The sequence below is a fragment of the Choloepus didactylus genome, chromosome 9, assembly GCF_015220235.1.
Source record: "Choloepus didactylus isolate mChoDid1 chromosome 9, mChoDid1.pri, whole genome shotgun sequence".
NCBI lineage: Eukaryota > Metazoa > Chordata > Mammalia > Pilosa > Megalonychidae > Choloepus > Choloepus didactylus.
The window spans coordinates 50,784,180-50,808,843 of NC_051315.1; the positions used below are offsets into that span (position 1 = coordinate 50,784,180).

General features: G+C 38.1%; 1 protein-coding gene across 4 annotated transcripts in view; it reads left to right on the forward strand.

Moving 5' to 3' along the window:
• Positions 1–3,968: 3,968 nt before the first annotated feature.
• Positions 3,969–24,664, forward strand: part of GCA (grancalcin) — a 30,759-nt gene continuing 10,063 nt past the window's right edge. For all 4 annotated transcript variants that reach the window (XR_005218708.1, XR_005218709.1, XM_037848866.1 and 1 more), the window contains exons 1-3: positions 3,969–4,104; positions 8,566–8,739; positions 23,239–23,308. Coding sequence is in view for 2 of the 4 variants with exons in the window: in XM_037848866.1 (XP_037704794.1) it covers positions 4,078–4,104; positions 8,566–8,739; positions 23,239–23,308 (271 nt within the window). In the remaining 2 variants the exon portion in view is untranslated. The remainder of the gene's footprint in view (positions 4,105–8,565; positions 8,740–23,238; positions 23,309–24,664) is intronic.

Sequence of the window (24,664 nt, forward strand, 5' to 3'; positions counted from 1 at the left end):
GTGGCCCATTAAAATGCAGATGCTAGTTGGTTGACACCCTCTTGAGCTAAATTATTCACTCTAGGCAGCTTCTTAGATCTACAGTCTACCTAACATTGTCACTTAGAAACCTTGTCTCACAGGCGTCTCAAATTTAATGTGTCTAGAACTGATTCTCAATCTGGTCCCTTCTCAAACAGCTACTCCTCTAGTCTTCACCCTGTCTTTAAGGGGTGAATCTAAAACTCAGTAACTCTTGCTGGTTATACCTTAAAAATAGAACAATAATCTCACCACTTCTTAAATTCTCAATTGCTACACCTTGGTAAATCACCGTCATCTCTAGATTACCAACAGATAGTTAATAGACAGCATTGCTTCTACACGTAACCCCTTCTTCGGTCTGTTTTCAACAGAACTGGAAGAGCGATCCTTTTCAACATGTCGTATCATTTCTTGCTTTGACTCTGAACCCTCGTGCAGCGCCCTATCTCATTCAGAGTATAAAAGAAAGTCCTTACAATGGCCTGGAAGGCCCTGTGTGATCTGCCCAATGCTTCTGCTCTGTAGCTACTCCTACTACTCTGGCTCTGGCTTACTCCACTGCTCTTCAAACAGGTCAGGTGGACTTCTGTCTTAGGACCTTAGTGCTAGGTGTGCCTGGAATGCTCTTCCTATAGATATCTACACATCTCCCTTAAATCTTTGTTCAAACCTCACCTTCTTAGTGAGGCTAACCTGATCACCTCTTTTAGTACTGTAACATACTTTGTCACCACCTTAACCCTGCTTTAGTTTTCTTCCATACCACCTTCTAACATGTTATATATTTTACATATTCATTATCTTTACTTATTATTGTCTGTTCCCTCTGCCAGAATGGAAGCTCCAAAAGGGCAAGAAATTTCTCCTCTCATTGTTGCTTTCTTTTTTTTTTCTTCATCTAAAACATTGCTACATTGTAGTTGTTCAATAAATACTTGTTGAATAAATGAAATATTACATTTAAATGAAATTTCTTAGTGATACAAAATAAACTCTACTAATGTTTTTCATTAGCTGTTATAAATTATTTATAGTAGTTAGCATGTAACTACTATATTACTACTAATATGAAGGAGGTTGCTCAGACTCTAGAACTGACGTTTGCTGAGGAGTAGTGAAATTTGTACCCTTGTCTCTCATATCCCTCTGTTTTCTTTTCTAATTCATATAGAGGGGAAGAGAAAATTAGGTGAAACTAAGAAAATAAGAGAACAGACAGCAGGGGAACCACAATTCATCCAGTGCTTATGTGGTGTGTTTAATTGAGTATCCAAAGGTCACCAAAATTCAGAAGCAATTCCATAGGCAGACATGTGTCCTGTTTAAGAGAAGAAGTTAGATAGGCAAAGCTTTGCCCAAATGATGTCTTTTCTCAGCTATTTCTTCAATTATCTGTTATCAATTATCTGTTATCAATTACTATGGTTAGAGTGGGGAAGGAAGGGGAAATGCATTGTTTAAGGGTCGAAGTCAAACTGCCTGGGTTCTAACCTCAGCCTTGCTACTAACTATGCAGCTGTGGGTAAGCTATGTGTAATTCTCCATCTTAGTTTCCTCATCTGTAAAATGGATATAATAATAGTATATATCTAATAGAGTTGTTGTGAGGAATAACCAACAGTGCCTGGATATAGTATGTACAAAATATCAGCAATTTTTTTAGTGTAATAGAGCATTTTATGTAAAGAAAAGATGATTTAAAATTTTCTATATAGTACATTTGATAAAATGCTATTTTTCGTTAAATGCTACCTGCATCATGGAGGTAAATTATCATTACTACTTTATTAAACTCATATTAGGCTCATTTGAATTTTCAAATTCCTATACTAGAAAATTTAAAATCTGGAATACTAGGTTTAAGGAGAGATACTACACATTGTAGTATTGAAAGTCCTCTTTGTATCTCAGAAGGTAGGAACGTTCCTGGGTAGCTTTTCTCTAAGGAATAGGTATATTGTCAAGTACTGTGAAGGTTCTGAGATTTTACCCTACTTGCAAGCTAACAAGTAAAGCTGGCAGTTTAATACGTGGTGGCAAAAGTCATGAGATTCATGGTTCAGGCATAAAGGACTTTCTTATTCACAGCCTATCTTACTCACAGCCTAACAGGCAGCATGAACTTAATGGTCTCATGGATTCCCCTTTCCTCCAAGTCCACAGGGTCGTATTGAGCAGCCAGGTGGATACTGCACAGGCAGTGGTTTGCATCAGATTGGAGGAACTCTGTGCTTAGGAAATTCTGATCTTTTAAAGGAATAGCCAGCAAACCTACCTAAATTTTACCCTTGAGAGAGACATTATCACTATGGACAGCAAACGCATCTCTTTGCTCCAGAGGGAGATACTATCTCTACCTTTGAAACTGGGGATGTGCAGAAATGCAATAGACCCATGGATAATTTACCCCCCACATAGGCAAAATTTAATGCTTAACAGTAATGCTACTATGATGAAAAGAAGATGCACAAAAATTCTGGCCATAGAGTTAGACTAACATTACACATGTAAAATAATCCTTTCTGTGACATTTCTTTGAAATGTAGCTATCCAATTGGAATAAAACTTTTCAATGATTTGTTGTATTTTGTAATGTTTTATTATTTGATGCCTTAGTGAGTCAGTCAGACATTCTTTCCTCTTATCAAGGAGTTTTGCCATCCCCCTACATTTATTTATTTATGACAGTGATTTAACCTTATTGGCTAAAATATTTTTCTTCTGTTAGAGGAATTAAGCAACATTTTCTCAAGAGTGGCCTGTGCATTAGCAAATTTCCTTTCTCTCTGCCTCTTCCTGATAAAATTAGGTTTCACAAGGTTCAACATGTTCCTCCTCTGTAATGTGCAATAGTTACTCAGCCCTGCAAGGTTGATTTCCTCCACCAATAGATATTTGACACTTTTTTGGACAGCTTTTATTTTAAGAAAGATTTTAGATCTGTTCTTATTCTTCAGAGATAACTTAAAATAATAGTATTCTGATCTTTTATTGCTTATTTTTTAAGCTGAAGCTACAGCTGCTCTGATCTAATTATTTTTAAGTCAGAGCTACAAAATTAATTTGTTTCAGAGAAAAGCAGAACTGTTCATTGGCATTACTTAATAAAAATCTATTGCCAAAATAATTGAGCATTTAACTTTTCACCAGATCATAGAAACCAGGCTGTTCCTCACCCTGAATATAATTAGGATGTACATCTTGAGAATTTTCCCAAAGGACAGTGTTGCCAAAAAATGTACAGGATGCTCAGTTAAATATGATTTTCAGATAAACAATAATTTTTTAGTATAAATATGGCTCAAATATTGCACAGGTCATACATTTATAATAAAAAAACTTTGTTCATCTGAAATTCAAATGTAACTGGGCATCGTATATATAAATTTTTTTTTTCTAAATCTGGCAACCCTGGTCACCTTTTTTCTACCAAACCACAAATAACTTTTTGGTAAAATTTAGCGTTTTAGGAGGATTTTATCGCAGAAGCGCTCTGCTCATGGGCAGAGATGTGGTCACCGTTTCAAGGTTTTGATAATGTCACATCAAAGCTACACAAATGTAAATGTGAATTAACTGCAAGTTTTGAATTCATCTATGTATTTCTGAAATCCAACTTAAAAGAGTGAAGGAGTAGGTTAAAAGAAATCACGGATTGGCCAGCTTGGAATTTCAAATAAAAAAATAAATTTCAGAGGAGGATGCGACCTCGAGGGTATCTCCAAAGAGGCTGGGAGGTTACCTAGGAAAAGGCTTCGCGGTTTAGAGAGCGCGAGACCTGAGCGAGCCAATACAAGCCAATCAGAGACGTGCTGGCTCCTAGCGGGATGAAGCCAATGGAAGCCGAGAGGGTAGGGGCTGGAGTGGGCGGGCTCCGAGGGGTGGGACGGAGCCAATAGCAGCCGCCCAGGGTGGGGCTGGCCTCCGGGAAGAGGCGGGCTAGGGGGAGTGGACGGCGCTGTAGGCGCTCCTCAGCCCATCTGCACCTGTAACTGCGCGTTTCTCGTAGAAGTGCGGACGCTGATTCAGAAGGTGACACTCTGTCGGTGCATCATGGCTTACCCGGGATACGGAGGAGGGGTGAGTCCGGGTGTTGCTGCCTGACGTCCACTCCTGCGTGGGGTGTCGCCCCTGCGAGTTCTGTCAACGTCCCGGGCCCGCCCTCGGTGCCTGCTTCCTTCTCATGCCTCCGGTCCCTGGGCTGTTTGGAGCCCGGCCGGGATCGGGCCGGGAAACCGCAGGTTTCGTGATCCCTAAGGGCCCCTAAATCGTGTCCTTGTGGAGCCGATGGTGTGTTTTGTTCATTAGTTTTTGGAAATTCCTGGAAATTTTTGTGCTAGTAATCTTTTGTGTTCCACCGTCCACCCCACTCACTTTTTGCTAGATGTCCTCTTTCTGCATTTTTTGATCATTTCTTGTTCTCTGTTACTTATGAGTAAATTAAGATATGCTCTAAGTGTTTCTTAATATTTCCTGTTGTACTAAGGACAATCTGTACTGTAAGAATTTTTTTTGGTTACTTTTTCTTACATAACTGTTTTTCCTGCATCACCTTTGGAAGTTGTGAAGTGTCGTAATTGTAGAGACACTTCTTTTAAAACGGAATCTAAACCCTCAGTGTTTTTGTCAGTGATTGCCGAAGTGAGGTGAGCACACTTTGTGGTCATGAAGTGGGCGTGGGGGATGATCCATTGAAATGTGGATATAAATAATAAATTTTGTTTCTTTTTCTATTTACCTAAAAAGAAAAATTGAGTCTTAGAAATATTTAGTATAGGACTTGACACTGTTACATGGTAGTGGTTTGCAAACGGGTTACTCCTATCCTTGGGAGTACGTGCGGGCGGGGCGGGGGGGTGGTTAGAAAAACTGAATTTCCCATTTGTCAACTCCACATATACTCATTCCTAAAATTGATATGCCTGAAAACTTGTATGAGTTCCCACTGTTATCTTCCATTTTACAATATCTACCCCTCACCTATCCTTAAACTTACCAAGGAAGTTTAAGGTGCCTAAGGAATTGGTAAAGTCCCCTTCAGTGATTAATCAAGGTGTTGTAAACACCTGGGGCTTTGTTTTTATTTCCCCGCCTTCTACGTATTTTCATTAGGGTAAAGCTTACTGTTAGAATCATCGTATTTTTACTCCTATTGGGATGTTCTGAAGCCAAATATATAGTAGATTGGGATGATAAGAGTAATGACAAATTTTCATCAAATAATTTGCCTCGTCCTTACCTCCACTTTTGTGAAAGAATGCTTGCATTTCATGTAGAGTTCCACAAGAATAAAAGCAAAGAGAACATCTATGTATTTTTAGCATTAACATGTCCTTTTCGGTTTATTTAAACATAGGCAGCTCAGTTCAGCTGCTCTCATAACTATTAGTAGCTGGAAGGAAAAGTACTCATTAACAGCTGAGGCAGTTGCGACTAGTGACACTGGTTATTTTAAATGTAATGAGAATATTTTAAGATATATTTGATAAAACTTACAGATGAAAGTTACATATTTCTTTACTTGGAGTATGTTATTCAATGAGGTAGTTAAAACTGCTTTGTAAATAATATTAGTCATTCCACCTATTATTTCTTCATGTTTTCTGCATTCTTTTTACAAAATATAAAATAATAAGCTATTTTCTAGGTCTGTGAGCTTTGGTATGTATGTTTTTGTCTAAGTATATGATCGCATTAAGAAATCTGCCTCAACTGATATTAATATCAGTACTTATGGTCAGTGACATAGTATGTTTTATATTCCTTTTACTTTAAAATTTTCTGTGTATTTATATTTAAAGTATTTAAAGGACAGCATGTGGTTGTTGACTTGCTTTTTTTTTTTTTTTTTTTTTAATCCACTGGGACAATTTCTGCCTTTTTCCTGGAATATTTAGTCTGTTTTTATTTAATGTAATGTCTGATCTGATTTGTATTTAATTCTACTGTTTTGCTGTCTATTTTTTATTTGTCCCATCTGTTCTTTGTATCTTTAGTCTGTAGGAGTCCCACCCAATTTAAGGTGGGGAGGGTTTCCTATGAGCCCTAATTTCTTGCATGCCCCAGTCTTTGTCCTGCTTGTCCTTCAGACCTCCAGAGCTCAAGTGTTATTGACACATGACCTCAGGGCAAAAGCTGCTTTGGGAGTTTTGCTAATCCGTTTACCTCTGTATTTAAACATATCCTCAAATAATAGAATGGAAGTTTTCCCTTTCTTTTCAGCTCTTTAGTACTCTTAAGGTGATTAAAGAATAATATTTTATACCAGTTTTTGGTTATTCAATGTTAGGACTGACTGAAATATCCTAGCCTGCCATTATTGGAAATAGGAAGTTTTCTCTTTTCCCTTGAATGAATTTTTTGTAGTTTTTATATTTATAGAAAGTCCATTATATCTGTTTCCAAATATATTGGCATAAAGATGTTCATAGCATTTGTTAAGGATTCTTTAAAAATTCAATTTCTATTTGTGGCTGTATACCCCTCTTCTTCTTCTTCCTTTTTTTTTTTTTTTTTTTGCCAAAATTAGTCTGTCCTATGATGGTCTGTCTCTTTTCTTTTTTACAAAGAAGCAACTTAAGAAAATCTATATTTTTGCTTTTTATTTCTATATATTCTGTTATAATTTTTACTGTATCCTTTCTTATGCTTCATTGCTTCATATCTAGATTCTGACCTCCTTGAATGCATTTCCTAGACCCTCAATACTTCTTCCTCCGTACTTTTGCCCTTACCACATCCCATGTTGCAGCTGTTCATACCGCTTGTAGGTTCCCACATTATGCCTTTTTCCCTCATACTTGGAATTCTGTGCTCTTTTTGACTCCTAGCAATCTCTGCTCATCCTGTGAGAAGGCAGACCAAGAAGATTTTTATCCTATACGGAATACTGAACAGTCTAGGTATTTCTTCATGCTCCAGACTCATAAAAATGAGTAAAATGCCTTTCTAAGGTATTGAAGATGCATACCAAGTTCCAGAGGGAAAAGGGAAATATTTTAAATGCTGGAATAGATCAAGAAAGCCATAGCCATAATAGGAAATAAATAGTATATATCCGCTGTCTTTCTATCTACATTTGAGTACATGGTCTATTCTTACTATCTCTTTGACCTTGACCGATTCATGAAACCTCTTGAAGTGTCAGGTCCTCAACTATAGAAAGCTCATAATATTTTCCTACTTCAAACTTGTTGAAAATTAATAACATGGAAAGTACTTAGAATAGTATATGAGATTAAAAATCTCTCAATAAATTTTAGCTTGTGTGCCGGTTTGGATGTATTATATGTCTCCCAGAATGCCATTATCTTTGATGCAGCCTTGTGTGGGCAGGAAACATATTGGTGTTGATTGGGTTGGAGACTTTTGATTGGATGTTTTTGTGGAGATGTGATCACTCAACTGTGGAAGAGATCTTTCATTAGATAATTTTCATGGAGGTGTGGCCCCGCCCATTCAGAGTGGGCCTTGATTAGTTTACTGGAGCACTATGTAAGTTCAGACAGAAGAAGCTAGCTTGCTACAGCCAAGAGGGACACTTTGAAGAAAGCACAGGAGCTGCAGATGAGAGGCAGTTTGAACATGGCTGTTGAAAGCAGACTCTTGCTCTGGAGAAGCTAAGAGAGGACGAATGCCCCAAGAGCAATTGAGAGTGACATTTTGAAGAGCAGCTGTGGCCTAGAGAGGAATATCCTGGGAGAAAGCCATTTTGAAACGAGAACTTGGAGCAAACACCAGCCATGGGTCTTCCCAGCTAACAGAGATTTTCCGGATGCCATTGGCCATCCTCCAGTGAAGGTACCCGACTGTTGATGTGTTACCTTGGACACTTTATGGCCTTAAGACTATAACTGTGTAACCAAATAAATCCCCTTCATAAAAGTCAAGCCATTTCTGGTGTGTTGCATCCCGGCAGCATTAGCAAACCAGAACAGCTTGTTATTCCTATTTGTTATTCTCGTTAATCTAGTTTTATTAGCTGTGAAGATTACTATTACTGAGATCACCACTATTGGTCTTTTCATTGTTCTTGCTTTTTAAAAATAAATCTTTTGAGGTAGAGAATATTTTAGCTCTGCATTCCTGTGCCTATGTCAGAGTTTCATTATATTTACCAGATATTCTTCTAGATGTGTGTCCGGAAGTATACTTCTTAGTTTCTCTATAGATGAAGTTTTCTTCTGCTTTTTATTTTTTGTTTATTTCAATTACAATTATGGTAAATATATTAAAAATTGTTCCTCATGTTCTTTTAGATTAAGTTCTTATGGGTTGGAGACTTTTGTTTTTTATTTTGTACTTCTCTTAAAATGGAAGTTGATAGCTGCAGAATATATGTTGATTATCTGAATCATGTTAGAACATCTAGCCTTTTGTGGCTAATAAAGGTTTCATGCTAGCTAAGTTTGGAAGTTTTGGAAACTATTTCAATTCTTACATTTTAGTGGATTTCTCATAAATATTTTGTCATTTAAACCAACTTTGGTGGGTAATAGGTAGTAATAGTATTGATAACCTTCTCCATTTTCACTTTTATAGTTCGGAAATTTTAGTGGTCAGATGCCAGGAATGCAGGTGCAAATGGGACAGCCAGTGCCAGGTCCAGGTCCAAGCATGCTCCTGAGCGGCTCCTCTGGATTCCCAGCATGTGCAGACAGTTATTCATCTGCCGATGACTCCATGTGGACTTACTTCACGGCTGTGGCTGGACAGGTAAGATGCTATGTTAATTGAACCAATACTAGTTTTTAAAAAATGCTGTTTTAAAAGAAATGTAACAGAATTTAATTAGTGTACCATTTTCAGTGTGTTGATGAGATTTATATTTTAAAGTTATCTAGACTGATTTTCATTTTCTAAAAAGTCTGCAGTTGTGATGCCTGAACACATCATTCATTTCACTAAAAAAAGAGATAGTTTTTATGGGGTGCAGGGGGGAGGGCTGAGTGTTCCTCACCTATTATGCTTCCCTAGCTGAAATTCTTTTGCAATGAGCTCTTCTGACTTAAATAGTACACCAGTATTTATGTATTATAGGAATATATTATCTTCTTTTGAGCTATCTGTTTTTCCATAACTGAATCTTTATTTCTTTCACTGTGTCTGACATTTAGAAGCATCTTACTCTCCTTCTGCAATTGATACTACAAAGATAAATACATGTAGCCTGAATACCCTTTTATAGAAGGCAAAGATGGGTAGGGGGTATTTGAGGGAAGGGAAGAGATTTATTCCATAAAATAAAGCAAAACAAAAACAGTTAAAACCTAAGAAAATCAACAAAGATGCCCACTGTCACCACTATTCAACATTGTAATGGAAGTTCTAGCCAGAGCATTTAGGCAACAAAAGGAAAGAAAAGGCATCCAGATTGGAAAGAAGTAAAACTTTCCCAATTTGCAGATGACATGATGCTATATCTAGGAAGTCCTGAGAAATCCACAACAAAGCTACCAGAGCTAATAAATTCAGCAAAGTATAATTTAGACTTTATAGGGCTGGTAAATTTTCTAAAAAGAAATGGATAATAATTGCATTGGGGTTTATTTTTCTATTTTTAATAAAAAATTACATGGTAAGGTGATATGATGTTAATGATTGGTCCTAGTATTACCATATTATTAGTCCCTAATAAATTCACACAAATATTTAAAAGACTAACTTTATTACACCTAGTTTGGAAATATGAGACTTTCAGTTCTGTAGGTGAAGTGTTAGTTTTCATAACTGGTCAGGTCAAGATTTGGCATAAAAGAAGTGTTGAGTAAATTTTCAAGAATGGAAAGTGTAATGTATTATGAAATGTCAATTGTTTTCAAATTAATTAATTCAATATTATTTCAATCAAATTCCTAAAGTGTTTTGTTTTGTTTTTTTTCTTTTTGGGACTTGGCAAATCATTCTAAAGTTGTCTGGTAGAATATATCATTGAAAATAAATATTAAATTATAATAAAATTATAATAATTGTGATAGTATAGTCCTAACATAAACATAAACATATTACACAAAAGAGCGGGAAGTCCACAAACTTATTCCTGAATGCAATGCTGTATGATGAAGGTAGTATTTCATATCAATGTGGAAGGACTCAATTATTAAATTATCCTAAAAATAAATTGTGTCTTCACCTCATGTCATATATCAACATTAATTCCAGATAAATTAAAGAATTAAAATGTGGTATAGTCGTCGGAGTTATGGAAAGATCAATGGATTTGATTTCAAAAAATTTTAAAACTGGATGTATAAAAATTATTAACACACCTGAAAGGATAATATGGGAGGGAAGCATCTTTTGATATACTCAATAGTTTAAAAAATGCCTACAGATCATTAAGGAAAAAAAAATACCTAATGGAAAGATGAGGTAATCATGTGAGTAGACAGTTCAACCAAAAAAAGATCATAAACAAAACAGTGGAAAATGTTCAGTCTCATTAATAATCAAATACAAATGAATATAATGAGTTGTAAATATTTTGCCTCTCAGGTTAACGAAGATAGGAAAGTTAATAACAAGTACTGCCTATGGTATAGGGCAACAAGAATACACATACTCTACTGGGAGCCCTGAAAATTGCTATTATTATGGAAAGCATTTTGATATTATGTATATAAAAAATCTTCAATATGTGTATTGACCTAACAGTTTGATTTCCTAAGGAATGTATCCTAAAGAATTCTATTTGCAAATATTTGTGTTTGTATATAATGTGTGTGTGTATGTGTTAAATAGAATTTAAAAACATAATTTATAATGGGGTGAAATTGAACTCACTAATGACCAATAATTTGGGGGCGTTGGTTAAGTACATTATAATATCCCTATAATTTGTCTGCTATGAATCCATTACATAAAACAATGTAGAGGAATATTTGGCCTAGATAAACATGTATGATATATTTCCAAGTGAAAAAGGCTAACACTATATGATATAATAGTATATTTTGTATTTAAAAGTTGTGCATTCAAGTTTTATAGGAAAAATGTTGCAAAGGACATGAAAATAATAACGGTGGCATTATGGGTGATTGTTGTTCTTTAAAAATTTTTCCTTTGTACTTTCTTTATATTTTTTTCTACATTGAATATGTATTACTTTGAACATAGATTTGAACTATTGAATTTTTGAAATGTTCAAAGATATTTACAAAGTAACTATTCTATAAAAAAAGAAATGGATAACAAAAACACAGTGTGCTCAAAAGTGTGTGTGGAATAATTCTGAACCATCATGTCGTTCAAATTATTGAAATTAATTCTTTAGTAGGGAATAAGAACTACTAATCTCTTTAGGTAACATTTTACTCTAGTAGATCAGGAACCAGGTGTCCCCTAATACATATTTTGAAGACTACAACTGCACCATTAAATTATTGTTCTTTTAAATCTGTTACATACTTATTTTAAAAATATTATTAATTATCTACATATTTTTAGGTTGTAAGAAATAACAAGATGTTTACAATATGCTTTAATATTTTAAAGCATTATCTAAATATCAGGTAGTATTAACCTTACCTGCCTTTTTACCCAGGTAAATTTTGTTCATCCATTTGCCATTGAAATATTTGCCTCCTCAGTTTTACTGTTTATCTATTGTTTGAGTTCCCACTTCAGAATTTTTTTTTCCTTTGGTGCTATAGCCATTTCTTCTAAGGTACCACTGTATCTGGGATATTGGTGTTTGTTTCCTGTTGTTGAAATAAATGTGCTTGTCTTTTAGTGCTGCTGCAGCACTGGTTGTATTTGTGTTTTATGTACATGTCTTAGAAGAGAGATAAGATAGTTGTGCTGTTAATGAAACATTTGGAGATACTTTGTTCTTGAGATACATATTTTGTTCTTGACATATTTCATTTATATGTGAAATAATTTGGGGAAAAATAGAAAGCTTTGCTATGTCTATGGAATACAGAGTGTTAGTGTATAGACAGTGCCTCAGAGCGGATTTAGAAAGGACATCTACACAGAGTGTCAAAAAGGAGATTTGTAAATTGTGGATGTTTTGGGAGAGACTTGATGGTAAAGAAAATGGCAGAATGAAGGTTTGCATAATGGACTGCGGGGCAGAGACAGAGATTTACTCTTCAGTCTTAGTCCCAGTCCTTATTTCTTTTCTTTTATATACTGGTCAAGAAGTATTTATTGAGGTAGGTAGAATTTTGTAGAACTTCGGTAACATTTTTCATTACAGTCATACGTTGTTTTATTGGACTTCATTTTGTTCTCCCTAACCACAGACTCCTTATGGAAACCAATTAACTCTTTTTGGTTTAAGCCTCTTAAAATAGCATTTTCTGTTATTTGCAGCTGAATGCAATCCTAAGTGATACATTATACCATTCTTATCTGTAAGGAACTCATAAGTGGTATGATACTAGGAATAAGTCTGTTTTGTCTGCTCTACTATATTATAAACCCATTTTATAAACTTAAAACTTACAGCATATGAACTGGACATATATATTTGGAGACCTTGTTTTTCTACTTCTGAACTATTTAAATGTTGTCAATTATCAGCAATAATTTGCTTTGTTTGTTCCCTTTGCTACTTTCTTTAAATTGTCCATAGTCTTGTCCTTTTGAATAAACTCCATTAGAACAGGGCCTTGTCCTCTTCTCCCTCACCTCTCAGATAGGCACTGAGAATATATTGGTCACTCAGTAAATGTGTTGAATGGATGCAGAAAATATCCCATTTGCAATTTTTTGTCTGCAGGGTGGGCAGAATGGATACACTCTTGTCTTATAGACCTAGGTTGAGTAACTGAACTAAATTAACACAGGACTTTAACATGGATATCATTTCAAAACCTTGCTATTTATGAGCTAACCTATCCAATGGCAATTGATTTTTTTTATCTCCTTTAAAGTCTTGTTATTTATTTAGAAAAGGTTGTTTTCTACCACTGATGCTACCTAATTTAGTTGAAGTTTTATGTAATTAATCATGATCCTCAGCTCCAACCCTAGGTAAAGAGATACAAAGTAGATAGCATAGGGGCAAATCTTCATTACCTGGGATTTGGCAATGGATTCTTAGAGATGACACCAAAACCATGAGCAACAAAAGATAGATTTGATTTCCTAAAAATTAAAAAAGTTTTGTGCAATAAAGGAAATTATCCAGAAGGTGAAAAGATGACATACAGAATGGGAGAAAATAGTTTCAAACCACATATTGGGTAAGGGTTTAATATCCAGAATATGTAAAGAATATTTAAAATGCAGCAACAAAAAGGCAAATAACTCAGTTAAAAAATGGGCAAAGAACTTGAATAGACATTTCTCTAGAGAAGATATACAAATGGCCAGTGAAGACATGAAAAGATACTCAACATCATTAGCTGTTAGGAGAATGCAAATCAAAACCACAGTGAGATACCACTGCATACCAACAAGGATGGCTCTTATTTAAAAAAAAAAGAAAGAAAGAAAGAAAGAAAGAAACAAGTGTTGGAGAGGATGCAGAGAAATTGGAACTCTAGTGCATTGTTTGATGGGAATGTAAATGGTGCAGCCTCTGTGGAAAGCAATATGGCTGTTTCTCAAAAAGTTAAATATAGAATTACCATATGACCCACCTACAATTCTACTTCTAGCTATATAGCTGAAGAGAGTGAAAACAGGATTGCAAAGAAATATTTGTCCACCAGTGTTTATAGCAGCATTATTCACAATAGCCAACAAGTAGAAAGAACCCAAGTGTCCATCAACAGATAAGTGAATAAACAAAATGTGGTACATTCATATGATGGGATATTATTTGACCTAAGAAAATGAAGTTATGGGACATGCTGCAACATGGAAGAATCTTGAAAGCATTATACCAGTGAAATAAGCAAAGCACATAAGGACAAAAATTGTATGCTATTGCTTACAGGAAATGACTAGAAATAGCAAATTCACACAGATAGAAAGTAGATTAGAGATTGAGGGGCTGTGAGCGGGATGGGGAGTCTTTGTTTTTAAAGAAGAAAAGGAGGGAGGGAGGAAGGAAGTGATTGCTTGGATTTTCTCCATATAATTTAGTTGGTAGGACATTGGTCTTTAGTAAATTAAGATGGCATGATCTCATAAAATTCATGAAGTATGAGTATGAGATAGTATACTAGGAGAATGCTTTCTGATGGTGATTAAAACTTCTAATAAAACTGTTTAGGTTATTTCTGACTCTGCAACTTCTGTAAAAAGTATATATGTAAAATGGAATTTCATACATTATTTTAGGTTTTAGATTTTTAAATTTAACCCACATTTGAATGAGAATTCTAATATTTTCACACTTCTGAAATAATAAACATGGCAGAAATGACCACAGTTTAACCGAGATCCAACTGTTAATTGTCTTCCTTCTGTAGGACAGTTGACCAGCTTTGTACTTGATACTGGTCCTAGGGCCTGGGGATGCAAAGATGAATGACTTAGACTTCCACTGAGTCAGGGAGATAGACATGTAGAAAATAATAATGCTACAGTGAAAGAAGTGCTAAAGGTGAATAGATAAAGACTATAGCAAAATCAAAAACATCTTGTTACAGCGTTTTCTACTTGTTCTCTTTGCCTAGAATATTGCTGTCAGAAAGAAATACAGTATGAGCCACAAATGCAAGCCACATAGGTAATTTTAACGTCTCAAGTAGGAAACTACATTTTAAAAATTAAAAAGAAGCAAGTGAAGTTAATTTTAATAATACATTTTATTTATGCTAGTATATCCAAAATACTGTCATTTCAACATGTAACAATTATTAATAAGATATTTTACACTTTTTTGTTTCTGAGAGTTTGAAATCCAGTGTGTATTTTATACTAACAGAACATCCCATTTCATACTAGCTACATTTCAGGTGCCCAGTGGATCAAGTGACTAGTGGCCACTATTAAGGACAGCCCAGGCCTAGAATACTCTTCTCTCAGATATTTGCATGACTCTCCTTCACATCTTTGAGGTCTCTCTCAGGTTCGCCTTATCATTGAGGCTTTCTTTAGCCACCTATATAGAAGAGCAGTTGCCTCTTCAACCTCCTCCAGGACACACACATGACACTCCCACACTGCCTATCACCTTTATCCTACCTTTTCTTCCTAGCACTTCTTACCATCTAATGTAAGTTTGGCTTTATTGTTTCTCTTACTTCACTAAAATATAAGGTGTATGAAGAAGAGGAATTTAGTTTTGGACACTGTTTGATACCCCGTGCCTCCACTGGCACTTACACTCAGTAGTTGCTCAATAAATATTTGTTAAAGGAATTAATTTCCTATTCTTTTTTAATGTAAGTTATGTATTCATTTATCCCTGTATGTTTTGTTAACATACTCATTTTAATGACTGCTTTATACAATTAGTTTTGTCTCGTATGGATCTGTTCTAATTGTTGAGAGATTTTGGCTATCTTTCTGAGTGTTAGATTTCTCCATATATTTTGGAATTTTGGATTGTAAACTTATTTTGAGTGGATTTTTGTTTTGTTTTGTTTTTTCCACCCCAGCTTTTTCCCTCCCCTTGCATGGCATCCCTTCCTCTCTCCATGTCACTCTACCCTATTTAGTGGTTTTGTGATTGTTTTGTGATCTGGATTTGTCCAGAATCAGACTTTATGATAGATCCGGACTGCTGCCTGGTGGTGATAGCACCAATCTCTTCAGCAAGCCTAGGGGCAGTTCAGTTCTGTAATTTAGTCTTCCTTCCCTAGGGTTCAGCTTCTTGGAAGTAGTATCCTCAGGCCATAGGCAGCATTTTTCGTTTCTTCGTCGTTTGGTTTTGTCTCTTCTCATGAGTGGGGAGCCCCACCCCACTTCTTAGATTCAATCAGTGAGACACTTTCATTCCCTATGTCATATGAAGTCTTCAGAAGCAAAGTCTTTGCCCCTTCTGCCTATTGCAGATCTGCTCTCCCTCTACTACTTAGTTTTTGCTTCTAGGTAGTGTGTTCAAACACAATTCAGGGTTGAAATTACATAAATGCACACACACACACCTTACACACATGCATTTCTTAATGTATGACAAAACAATATGGGCCTCAGATATATTTAGCTACAGAAGTAAATGTATCTTTCTTTACAAAGTTATTTTCCTGTTTGTTTTGATATATTGCAAATACTTTCCTCTTCTGTTGCCATAGTTCCTCTAACCTAGAGTCTTGGCATAGCCTTTACGTGGTATTGTATTGCTAAATGACTTAAGGACAGGGCTAGGATGATGCTAGCGAGAGACTCGCCTTGGGCACAAAATTTAAGGGGGTGCCAAAACACTCAGTAATCGGATAGATAAGTGATGTTTAAATGCGATATTTTAAAAAAGTAAAATTAATGCAAAAATCTATGCTGTACAAAATATTAAATTTTTAAATAATGACAGAATTTTACCTTCTGTGTGCACCACTCACTCCTTTCACTCACTTTAAACTCCACCTTGCTCAAGACTATATAAAGTCCGTCCAACTCATTATAATGTTTATCTGCTTGTTTTTAGTAGTTTTCTAAGAAACCCAAGTATTTAGTAGAGCAGCTTAATTTAAGGCGTAGCATTTTATATTTTTGTGACTTTACATCTATCATAAAAGATGAAAGGTGAAAGATTAAGATGGAGGGTTACTAAAAGATGAAAACTTAAAATGCTCTGGGACCTATCGAGGCATTTAATAAAGATTTCCTGAGTTTTATAGTGTTTAATTCTCAACACTGTTAAATAATAAACTGAGTTTTTTATAAGGAAAAACACATATTCACTTCTGAAATACAAGTCATATAAACAGACTGCCATCTACATTGTAGCCAAACCGAGTAGAGGAGTGAAAGAAGCAAGGGGCTTTGGCTTGCAGAAAAGTGAGTAGGCAGAAATTTGACACATGGAATTTAAAGCTCTTTTTTATTTCGTGGACAAGGGAATAGTGAAGATGTGTTTCTTAGTTTTCATTCTGTTCAAAAAGGGTTAATGAAGACTCAAAATGGATTTTTATATTCTTTAACCCAAATTATATTTATAATGACTTTTTCTGTGTATCTTTTGAAGTTTTGATATTTTCAACTTTGCTTTCTCTGTACACTTTTGTTCGTTTTCTACAAAAGAACCTCCCTACCCTTCAAGATTCTTTATGTTTCTGGAAATACAGAATTTAGAATAAAGTCTTCTATGGGTACTTTTTATATGAAATATTACAGAAGAAGCTCATATTTGAATAGAAAATATCTCCAGATCATACTTGATTGATTTCCCTTTATTTTAATTGGATTGACCTAGATTTTTAGTAGAGTCAAATTGCTCTCTTCTAAAGGTTTTAAAATTGAACCTGTTGTTTGCACAATGCATTTTTTTCATAAATGAGAGAAAATTGATGAAGCTTGACTAATTCCCATTAATTTTATCCTCAGGTAGAATACATTTTTCCCACTTAAGAAGAGTTAGAGAATAAAATAATTTATATCTATGTTATCTTCAGTGTACAAGGTACATTATTTTAATTAAAAAAAGAGAAAGAAAAGTAATTTCTTACCTTTATGTTTTAATATTTGTGCAAGATTGTCTTTTAAAATTTACTCTGCTGTAATTCACAACAATCCAGTGTTAGTAGTTGTCATTTCCCTGAGAAAGCACTGGGAGTAGCAGTTTTCAGACTTAGTTGATACGTGGTTTTACTGCTGATTTCTGCTCTACTCAGGTCACGTTAGAAGTGTATTCCTAGTTTTCAAAACGGTCTGGGAATATAGTGATGGTTTGAAACTGTTGCCAAAGAATTTACAATAGTAAGGTAGGTAATGGTTAAAATAAAATATGCAAAAAATTCTTCTAAAGTCTTTATCATTTGAGGAAAAACTTTCCAACTTAACCTCAGTCTAAAAGTGTGGCTAATTGTTTTAAGGTGTAACAAGTACAATACATAAAATTTAGCAAGCAAGCTCTGAAAAGCATGCCTGCTAGAGAAATAAGCACTTAGGTACTCAGCAAATAGGGAATACTACATGGATAGTCCATTGAGAAGAACGCTTCTAAGTATTTTCACCCGTTAAAACTACTGGAAATTTTGTTCTAAGGGGTTCCTTGCCAAAGATCAATAAGAATATAGAGTATTTTTAGTATTTCTTAGAAACTAGTTCCAGTTCTGTTGCTTCTTGGCTCCCTTCATAAGTGTTACGTTTTAAATTTACCTCCTCCATTCTTTCTCAGAGCTGTTGTTTCACATTTATGCCAGTGTATGTGATGTTGTCAAGTGAATTACCTTACTCTCTATTTTTGTAAGAAATAGGTTGAGGTACTACAATATGCAAGTGCTCAACCTGTTTCATTTCCATTTGATTTGTTGTTTCTGTTTAAAAAATTTTATTTCTCTTAAGGTTCACACGTTTGGGCAATAAAAAGCATAGCAACAAAATACAGGGAACTTTGAAATTTTGCTAAGGGTATAGTGGTTGACAAAACAAAACTAAACCCAATATTTTCCCCTTCCACTTAAGCTTCAATATCCTTTAGATATAAATGCCCCCAAAATGGGCATGAGTAAGAAGGTTTTTGAGACTTTCTGAACAAACTTTTGGCATTTTTCTAATTATTCCTGCGGGTAGCTGAGCTTGTACCTCGGCTTACCAGGCCTGGGCCAGGGGACCTGATATCACCCCCTGGGGAGGGTAGTAGGTACGGGCGTTAGTGCCCTCTGCAGCCCCCCCGAGCCTGGGGAGCGAGGTCAAGGCAGCTCCCTTTTCCTCACCCAAAATGCCACTGGCAGAAGAGGCTTGCTGGAAGAAACCGCCTTTCTCCCAACCACCCTTTCCCCACTTCCTTATCTTACCCGCACACTCCCCTGTGCCAAGGCAACTCCTGCCACCGCCAGCGCGCATGCACCGTGGCCAGAACAACTCCCGCCCGCTGCAACGGCTCCTGCGTCCTCTCAGAACCAATCCTAGCCCCTCTCCCTTCAATATTGCCATTTAAGGCTACTTCACCTCCTTTCCAGCCCTACCCTTCTTACCAGCCTATATAACCTGTAATCACCCCTGAATAAATCTCTTTGGCGCATACTCCTACTGGATGAAGAGTGTCTTGTCCTTATCGCCGCCCTCCACACCTTGCACGCCTCCCGCCGAGGACCTGGCCAAGTCCTCCGCCTCGCCCTCGCCTCCGGGAAAGAGCCCCCGCCGCCGGTACCCTTTAAGCAGCCCCGAGAGCTGAGGGCTCAGCTACCGGCCGCCACTCCCCCCAGAAGCAGTAACCGCGACCGCAACTGGTGCCCCGTGTGAGAAGCGTCTCCACACAACAGTTCGGCAGGTCGCCCGCTCGCCCGGACGCCTCTCCAGCTTCCCGTTTCCTCGCCTGCAAGCTCTCATCTTAGGACCCTGCCTCATCCGCAAAATTGTCCAGCTTGTAAGAAAACAAACGGATGCCATTTTTTCCTCGTTCGTGCAAATCCAGTATCAGCGACTCGCCACCTCTGACGCCCCCCACTCCAAGATGACAGCCAACCCTCCGCGACCTCAACGCCACCGGTCGACTCGCCAACCGCGAGGCCCTTCTCAATCACCTGAACATCGCTCTCACCTCGAGTTCCAGCTTCTCTGAACCCCTGAACTTTAAACCCCTCACCTTCGCCCAGCCCGCTGCAGCGAAGCCATTGTCAAGCGCCCGGGCACCACACCAACACTGAGCTCCAGCCTCGCTAAGCCACCGTCAACCCCTTTTTCCCTTCCCTGACCTCCCCCTTCCCTCACCCTTAGCGGGCCTCTCCGGTAAAGCCTCTTCCTCTAATTAGAAAAGAAAGGGGAATTGCGGGTAGCTGAGCTTGTACCTCGGCTTACCAGGCCTGGGCCAGGGGACCTGATATCACCCCCTGGGGAGGGTAGTAGGTACGGGCGTTAGTGCCCTCTGCAGCCCCCCCGAGCCTGGGGAGCGAGGTCAAGGCAGCTCCCTTTTCCTCACCCAAAATGCCACTGGCAGAAGAGGCTTGCCGGAAGAAACCGCCTTTCTCCCAACCACCCTTTCCCCACTTCCTTATCTTACCCGCACACTCCCCTGTGCCAAGGCAACTCCTGCCACCGCCAGCGCGCATGCACCGTGGCCAGAACAACTCCCGCCCGCTGCAACGGCTCCTGCGTCCTCTCAGAACCAATCCTAGCCCCTCTCCCTTTGTGCCGGTTTGAGTGTATTGTGTCCCCCAAATGCCATTATCTTTGTGGGTGTGTGGGGCAGGCGTTTTGGTGATGGTTGGATTTGCTTGGAATGTGCCCCACCCAGCTGTGGGCAATGATTCTGATGAGATGTTCTCATGGAGGCGTGGCCCCACCCATTCGGGGTGGGCCTTGATCGGTGGAGCTACATAAATGAGCTGACTCGGGGGGAAAAAGAGAGTGCAGCTGGGAGTGATGTTTTGAAGAGAAGCAAGCTTGCTAGAAAGGAACGTCCTGGGAGAAAGCCGTTTTGAGGTGTTACCTTGGATGCTTTGTGGCCTTAAGACTAATTGTTTAGTGAAATAAACCCCCATTTTATAAAAGCCTATCCATCTCTGGTGTTTTGCATTCTCCAGCATTAGCAAACTAAAACAGATTTTGGTACCGAGAGTGGGGTGCTTTTGCTGCTGAGTTTGCAAATACCAAACATGCTGGAACGGCTTTTTAAATGGATAAGGGGAAGACTCTGGAGGAATTGTGAGGAGCTTGATAGAAAAGGCCTAAACTGCTTTAAAGAGACTGTTTGTGGAAATATGGACTCTAAAGATACTTCTGATGAGGCCTTGAACAGAGATGATCAATGTGTTGTTGTAAACTGGAAGAAAGGCGAACCTTGTTTTAAAGTGGCAGAGAATTTGGCAAAATTGAGTCCTGGTATCAGATGGAAGGAAGAATTTAAAAGTGACAAACTGGAATACTTAGCTGAGGAGATCTCCAGACTACCTGTGGAGGATATATCCTGGCTTCTCCTTGCAGCTTATAGTAAAATGCGAGCAGAGAGAGATAAACTTAGAACTGAACTCTTGGGTTCAAAGAAACCAGAAACTGATGGCTTGGAAAATTACAGGCTTCCAGGGGGTGGAATCCCAGAAGCTACAGCCCAACGTGAGGATGGAACCAAACATGGAACCCAGCCGCCATTTCAGTACAAGCCAAGATTGGAAAAGGAGTTAAGCAGAAAGGATTTGTGGAAAATCCTATTGTCTGATGGCTTTGACCCCTGCATGCTTCATGCAAAGCCAACAGAATTTTTGCGAGATCTTTATAGACGGAGCCATTGCCGGTCTGGACTGGAGGAGACAGACAAGGAAAAAATTAAAGGAAAAATCTCTTCAAAGACAGAGCCATGGAGGTTGAGGTCTGGAGTCAAGAGGCCTTGGGCTGGGAGAGCGGAGCAGCCCACACGCATGGAAAGGGTGAGTTTGCCCTGGAGGTCGAGGGCGGGCTTTCCACCTAGATGCTCTGGAAGAGTTTTGCCACCCGAGGTCCCAAAGAGGGTGGAGCACATTCCCAGGGAATTGGGGAGAGCCTGGCTGCCACCCCACTGTTTTGAAGGGGTTGAGTGTGTGCCCCGGAGATGGAAGGGAATCCGGGAGCTGCCCCGATGTTTGAGGAGGGTGGGGCCGAGAAGGTGGTCTCCCCAATGTGTGGGTATGTTGGAGCACTCACCTAAGCGTTTGGAGAGGAAAGGGCTGCCGAAAAGTCCCTTAGGAAAGGTTGGACTCCCACTCTCTCAAGCCCCAAGGATGCAACGTTGTTCTATAAATGACTCTCAGACTTTGAAATCTAATGGAGTTTGTCCTGTGGGTTTTAGGAACTGTTTTGCTCCTGTTAACCCTGTTTTCCTTACTGTTTCTCCTTATGGCAATGGAAATGTTCATCCTATGAATGTCTCTCCTTTGTATATTGGAAGCACATAACTTGTTCTAAGTCCACAGATCCAAAGCTAAAGGAGAATTGTGCCTTAGGACCCACCATGCCTGTAATTGATTTTGATGGGATTTTGTACTTAACTGTTACTGAAATGATTTAAGTTTTTGTGATATTGTGATGGAATGAATATATTTTGTATTTGGAAAGATAATGTCATTTTGGGGTTCAGGGGGTGGAATGTGCCGGTTTGAGTGTATTGTGTCCCCCAAATGCCATTATCTTTGTGGGTGTGTGGGGCAGGCGTTTTGGTGATGGTTGGATTTGCTTGGAATGTGCCCCACCCAGCTGTGGGCAATGATTCTGATGAGATGTTCTCATGGAGGCGTGGCCCCACCCATTCGGGGTGGGCCTTGATCGGTGGAGCTACATAAATGAGCTGACTCGGGGGGAAAAAGGGAGTGCAGCTGGGAGTGATGTTTTGAAGAGAAGCAAGCTTGCTAGAAAGGAACGTCCTGGGAGAAAGCCGTTTTGAGGCCGGAGCTTTGGAGCAGACGCCAGCCATGTGCCTTCCCAGCTAAGAGAGGTTTTCCGGACACCACTGGCCGTCCTCCGGTGAAGGTACCCGATTGCTGAGGTGTTACCTTGGATGCTTTGTGGCCTTAAGACTAATTGTTTAGTGAAATAAACCCCCATTTTATAAAAGCCTATCCATCTCTGGTGTTTTGCATTCTCCAGCATTAGCAAACTAAAACACCCTTCAATATTGCCATTTAAGGCTACTTCACCTCCTTTCCAGCCCTACCCTTCTTACCAGCCTATATAACCTGTAATCACCCCTGAATAAATCTCTTTGGCGCATACTCCTACTGGATGAAGAGTGTCTTGTCCTTATCGCCGCCCTCCACACCTTGCACGCCTCCCGCCGAGGACCTGGCCAAGTCCTCCGCCTCGCCCTCGCCTCCGGGAAAGAGCCCCCGCCGCCGGTACCCTTTAAGCAGCCCTGAGAGCTGAGGGCTCAGCTACCGGCCGCCACTCCCCCCAGAAGCAGTAACCGCGACCGCAATTCCAAGTAGAGGCACCATGACTCTCACAAGATACTATTTTGAGCTATGATAGGAAAGTGATTGTGTTATTTTTCAAAAATAGAGAATATAAATTTGAGAAGCTAGAAAAGTTAATAAAATATAATTTGTGAAAGAATTATTTATGCTGTGTGATGTTCTGTAATGTCTTTACTGTCAATAATTATCTCTTGAATTTTGTAGTTGATAATAGAGTAATGTTTTGAAAATACATTACATATTGATTGGCCTGGAACAGCCAATTAATATTTTAATAGGCTTTTATACAAACACACATGAAATCAGGTTATAATTTTTTTTTTAACAGGATGGTGAAGTGGATGCTGAGGAACTTCAGAGATGTTTGACACAGTCTGGAATCAGTGGAACTTATTCTCGTGAGATCTTTTTCTTCCCCCTTGTTGAAATCGGAATAGGATATTTGTTTTCTAACTTTTTTGTCCCTGTACTTTAAAAAATATTTTAAAAATGTTTATCACAGTTAGGCTTTCACATAGAGTCAAATAATTCTGCAAAGCTTGTTATGAAAATAACTCTTCATTTTGTATTCCTATCTCTCCAGTATTAAACACTTATAGAGGAAACCTTCCAACTCTTTTTTTGTTTGTTTGTTTTTGTTTTCTGGTTCTTTTGAAGTTTGCTTCCAGATCCCTAAATAGCGTACTAGTATTGCTGTTTATTTTCAGCTTTAACGACTATCGAAACGAAGTCCTGCTATGGAAGAGGAGGATTTAACTCTCTTTCACCCCTAACCTCTATCTGTGTACTCCACATGGGAACTCTTCCTTGCTCCTATCTTGCCAGTATAGTTAGTTTTATAGTAATTTTGGTTCGCTCAATAGTCAGTATTTACCTTATTTGAACTGTGTGAATGCTTTCAACAGCTGCTGCATCTTGTGCTAAAGTATGACTGCTTTTCCTTTTTGTACAATTTTTTGCTTTGCCTGAAGTTAATAGTTGTCAGGTAATCTATCATATTCATTGCCATGAAGAAACTGCTCCTGGAGTACTCTCATGTGCTCTAATCTCTATTCATAAGTGTCGTACTGGCATTCTTTCATTCTCATTCTGGAGATGCCTTTCCCCTCTCCCTCGAATGGGATCTCCTCTTTACTCCGTCTATTGTCCTCTTTTTCAGTTTCTCATTTCAGTAAAACGTAATGTTAACTAGCTTCTTATTAAAAGAGTGAATGGGGGGTAAATTTTTTGAGACCTTACATATCTGAGAAGATCTTCATTCTATCTTCGTAATTAATTGCTAGTTTGTCCAGGTATAGAATTCTAGATTACAAATAATTTTCATTTAGAATTTTAAAGGCATTGCTTCAGAATTGTTTGCTTTATCTCTGTTTCCTGCCTGTATGCGATTTATTTTTCTCTCTGGAAGCTTTTTTTTTTTGTTTGTCCCTACTCTTCTGAAATTTCTCCAGTGGTTTGCGTAGTTTGTGAGGAACTCAGTGGGAACTCTGTCAGGAAACTCATTTACTTTAGTTCTTGGAAATTTTCTTGAGTGATGTTTTCTCCGTTTTCTGCTTCTGGAATGCCTATTATTTGGACTGAGTCTTCTATTTTTCTTACTTTCCCTCTCCTATCTCTTTTCTCTACTTTTTGGAAAATTTCCATAACTTTATTTTCTAAACCTTCTATTGAATTTTTCCTTTCTGCTATCATACTTTTAATATCCAAGAGATTCTGTTCATTTTTCATGGATGTGATGTCTCCTCCTATCTCTT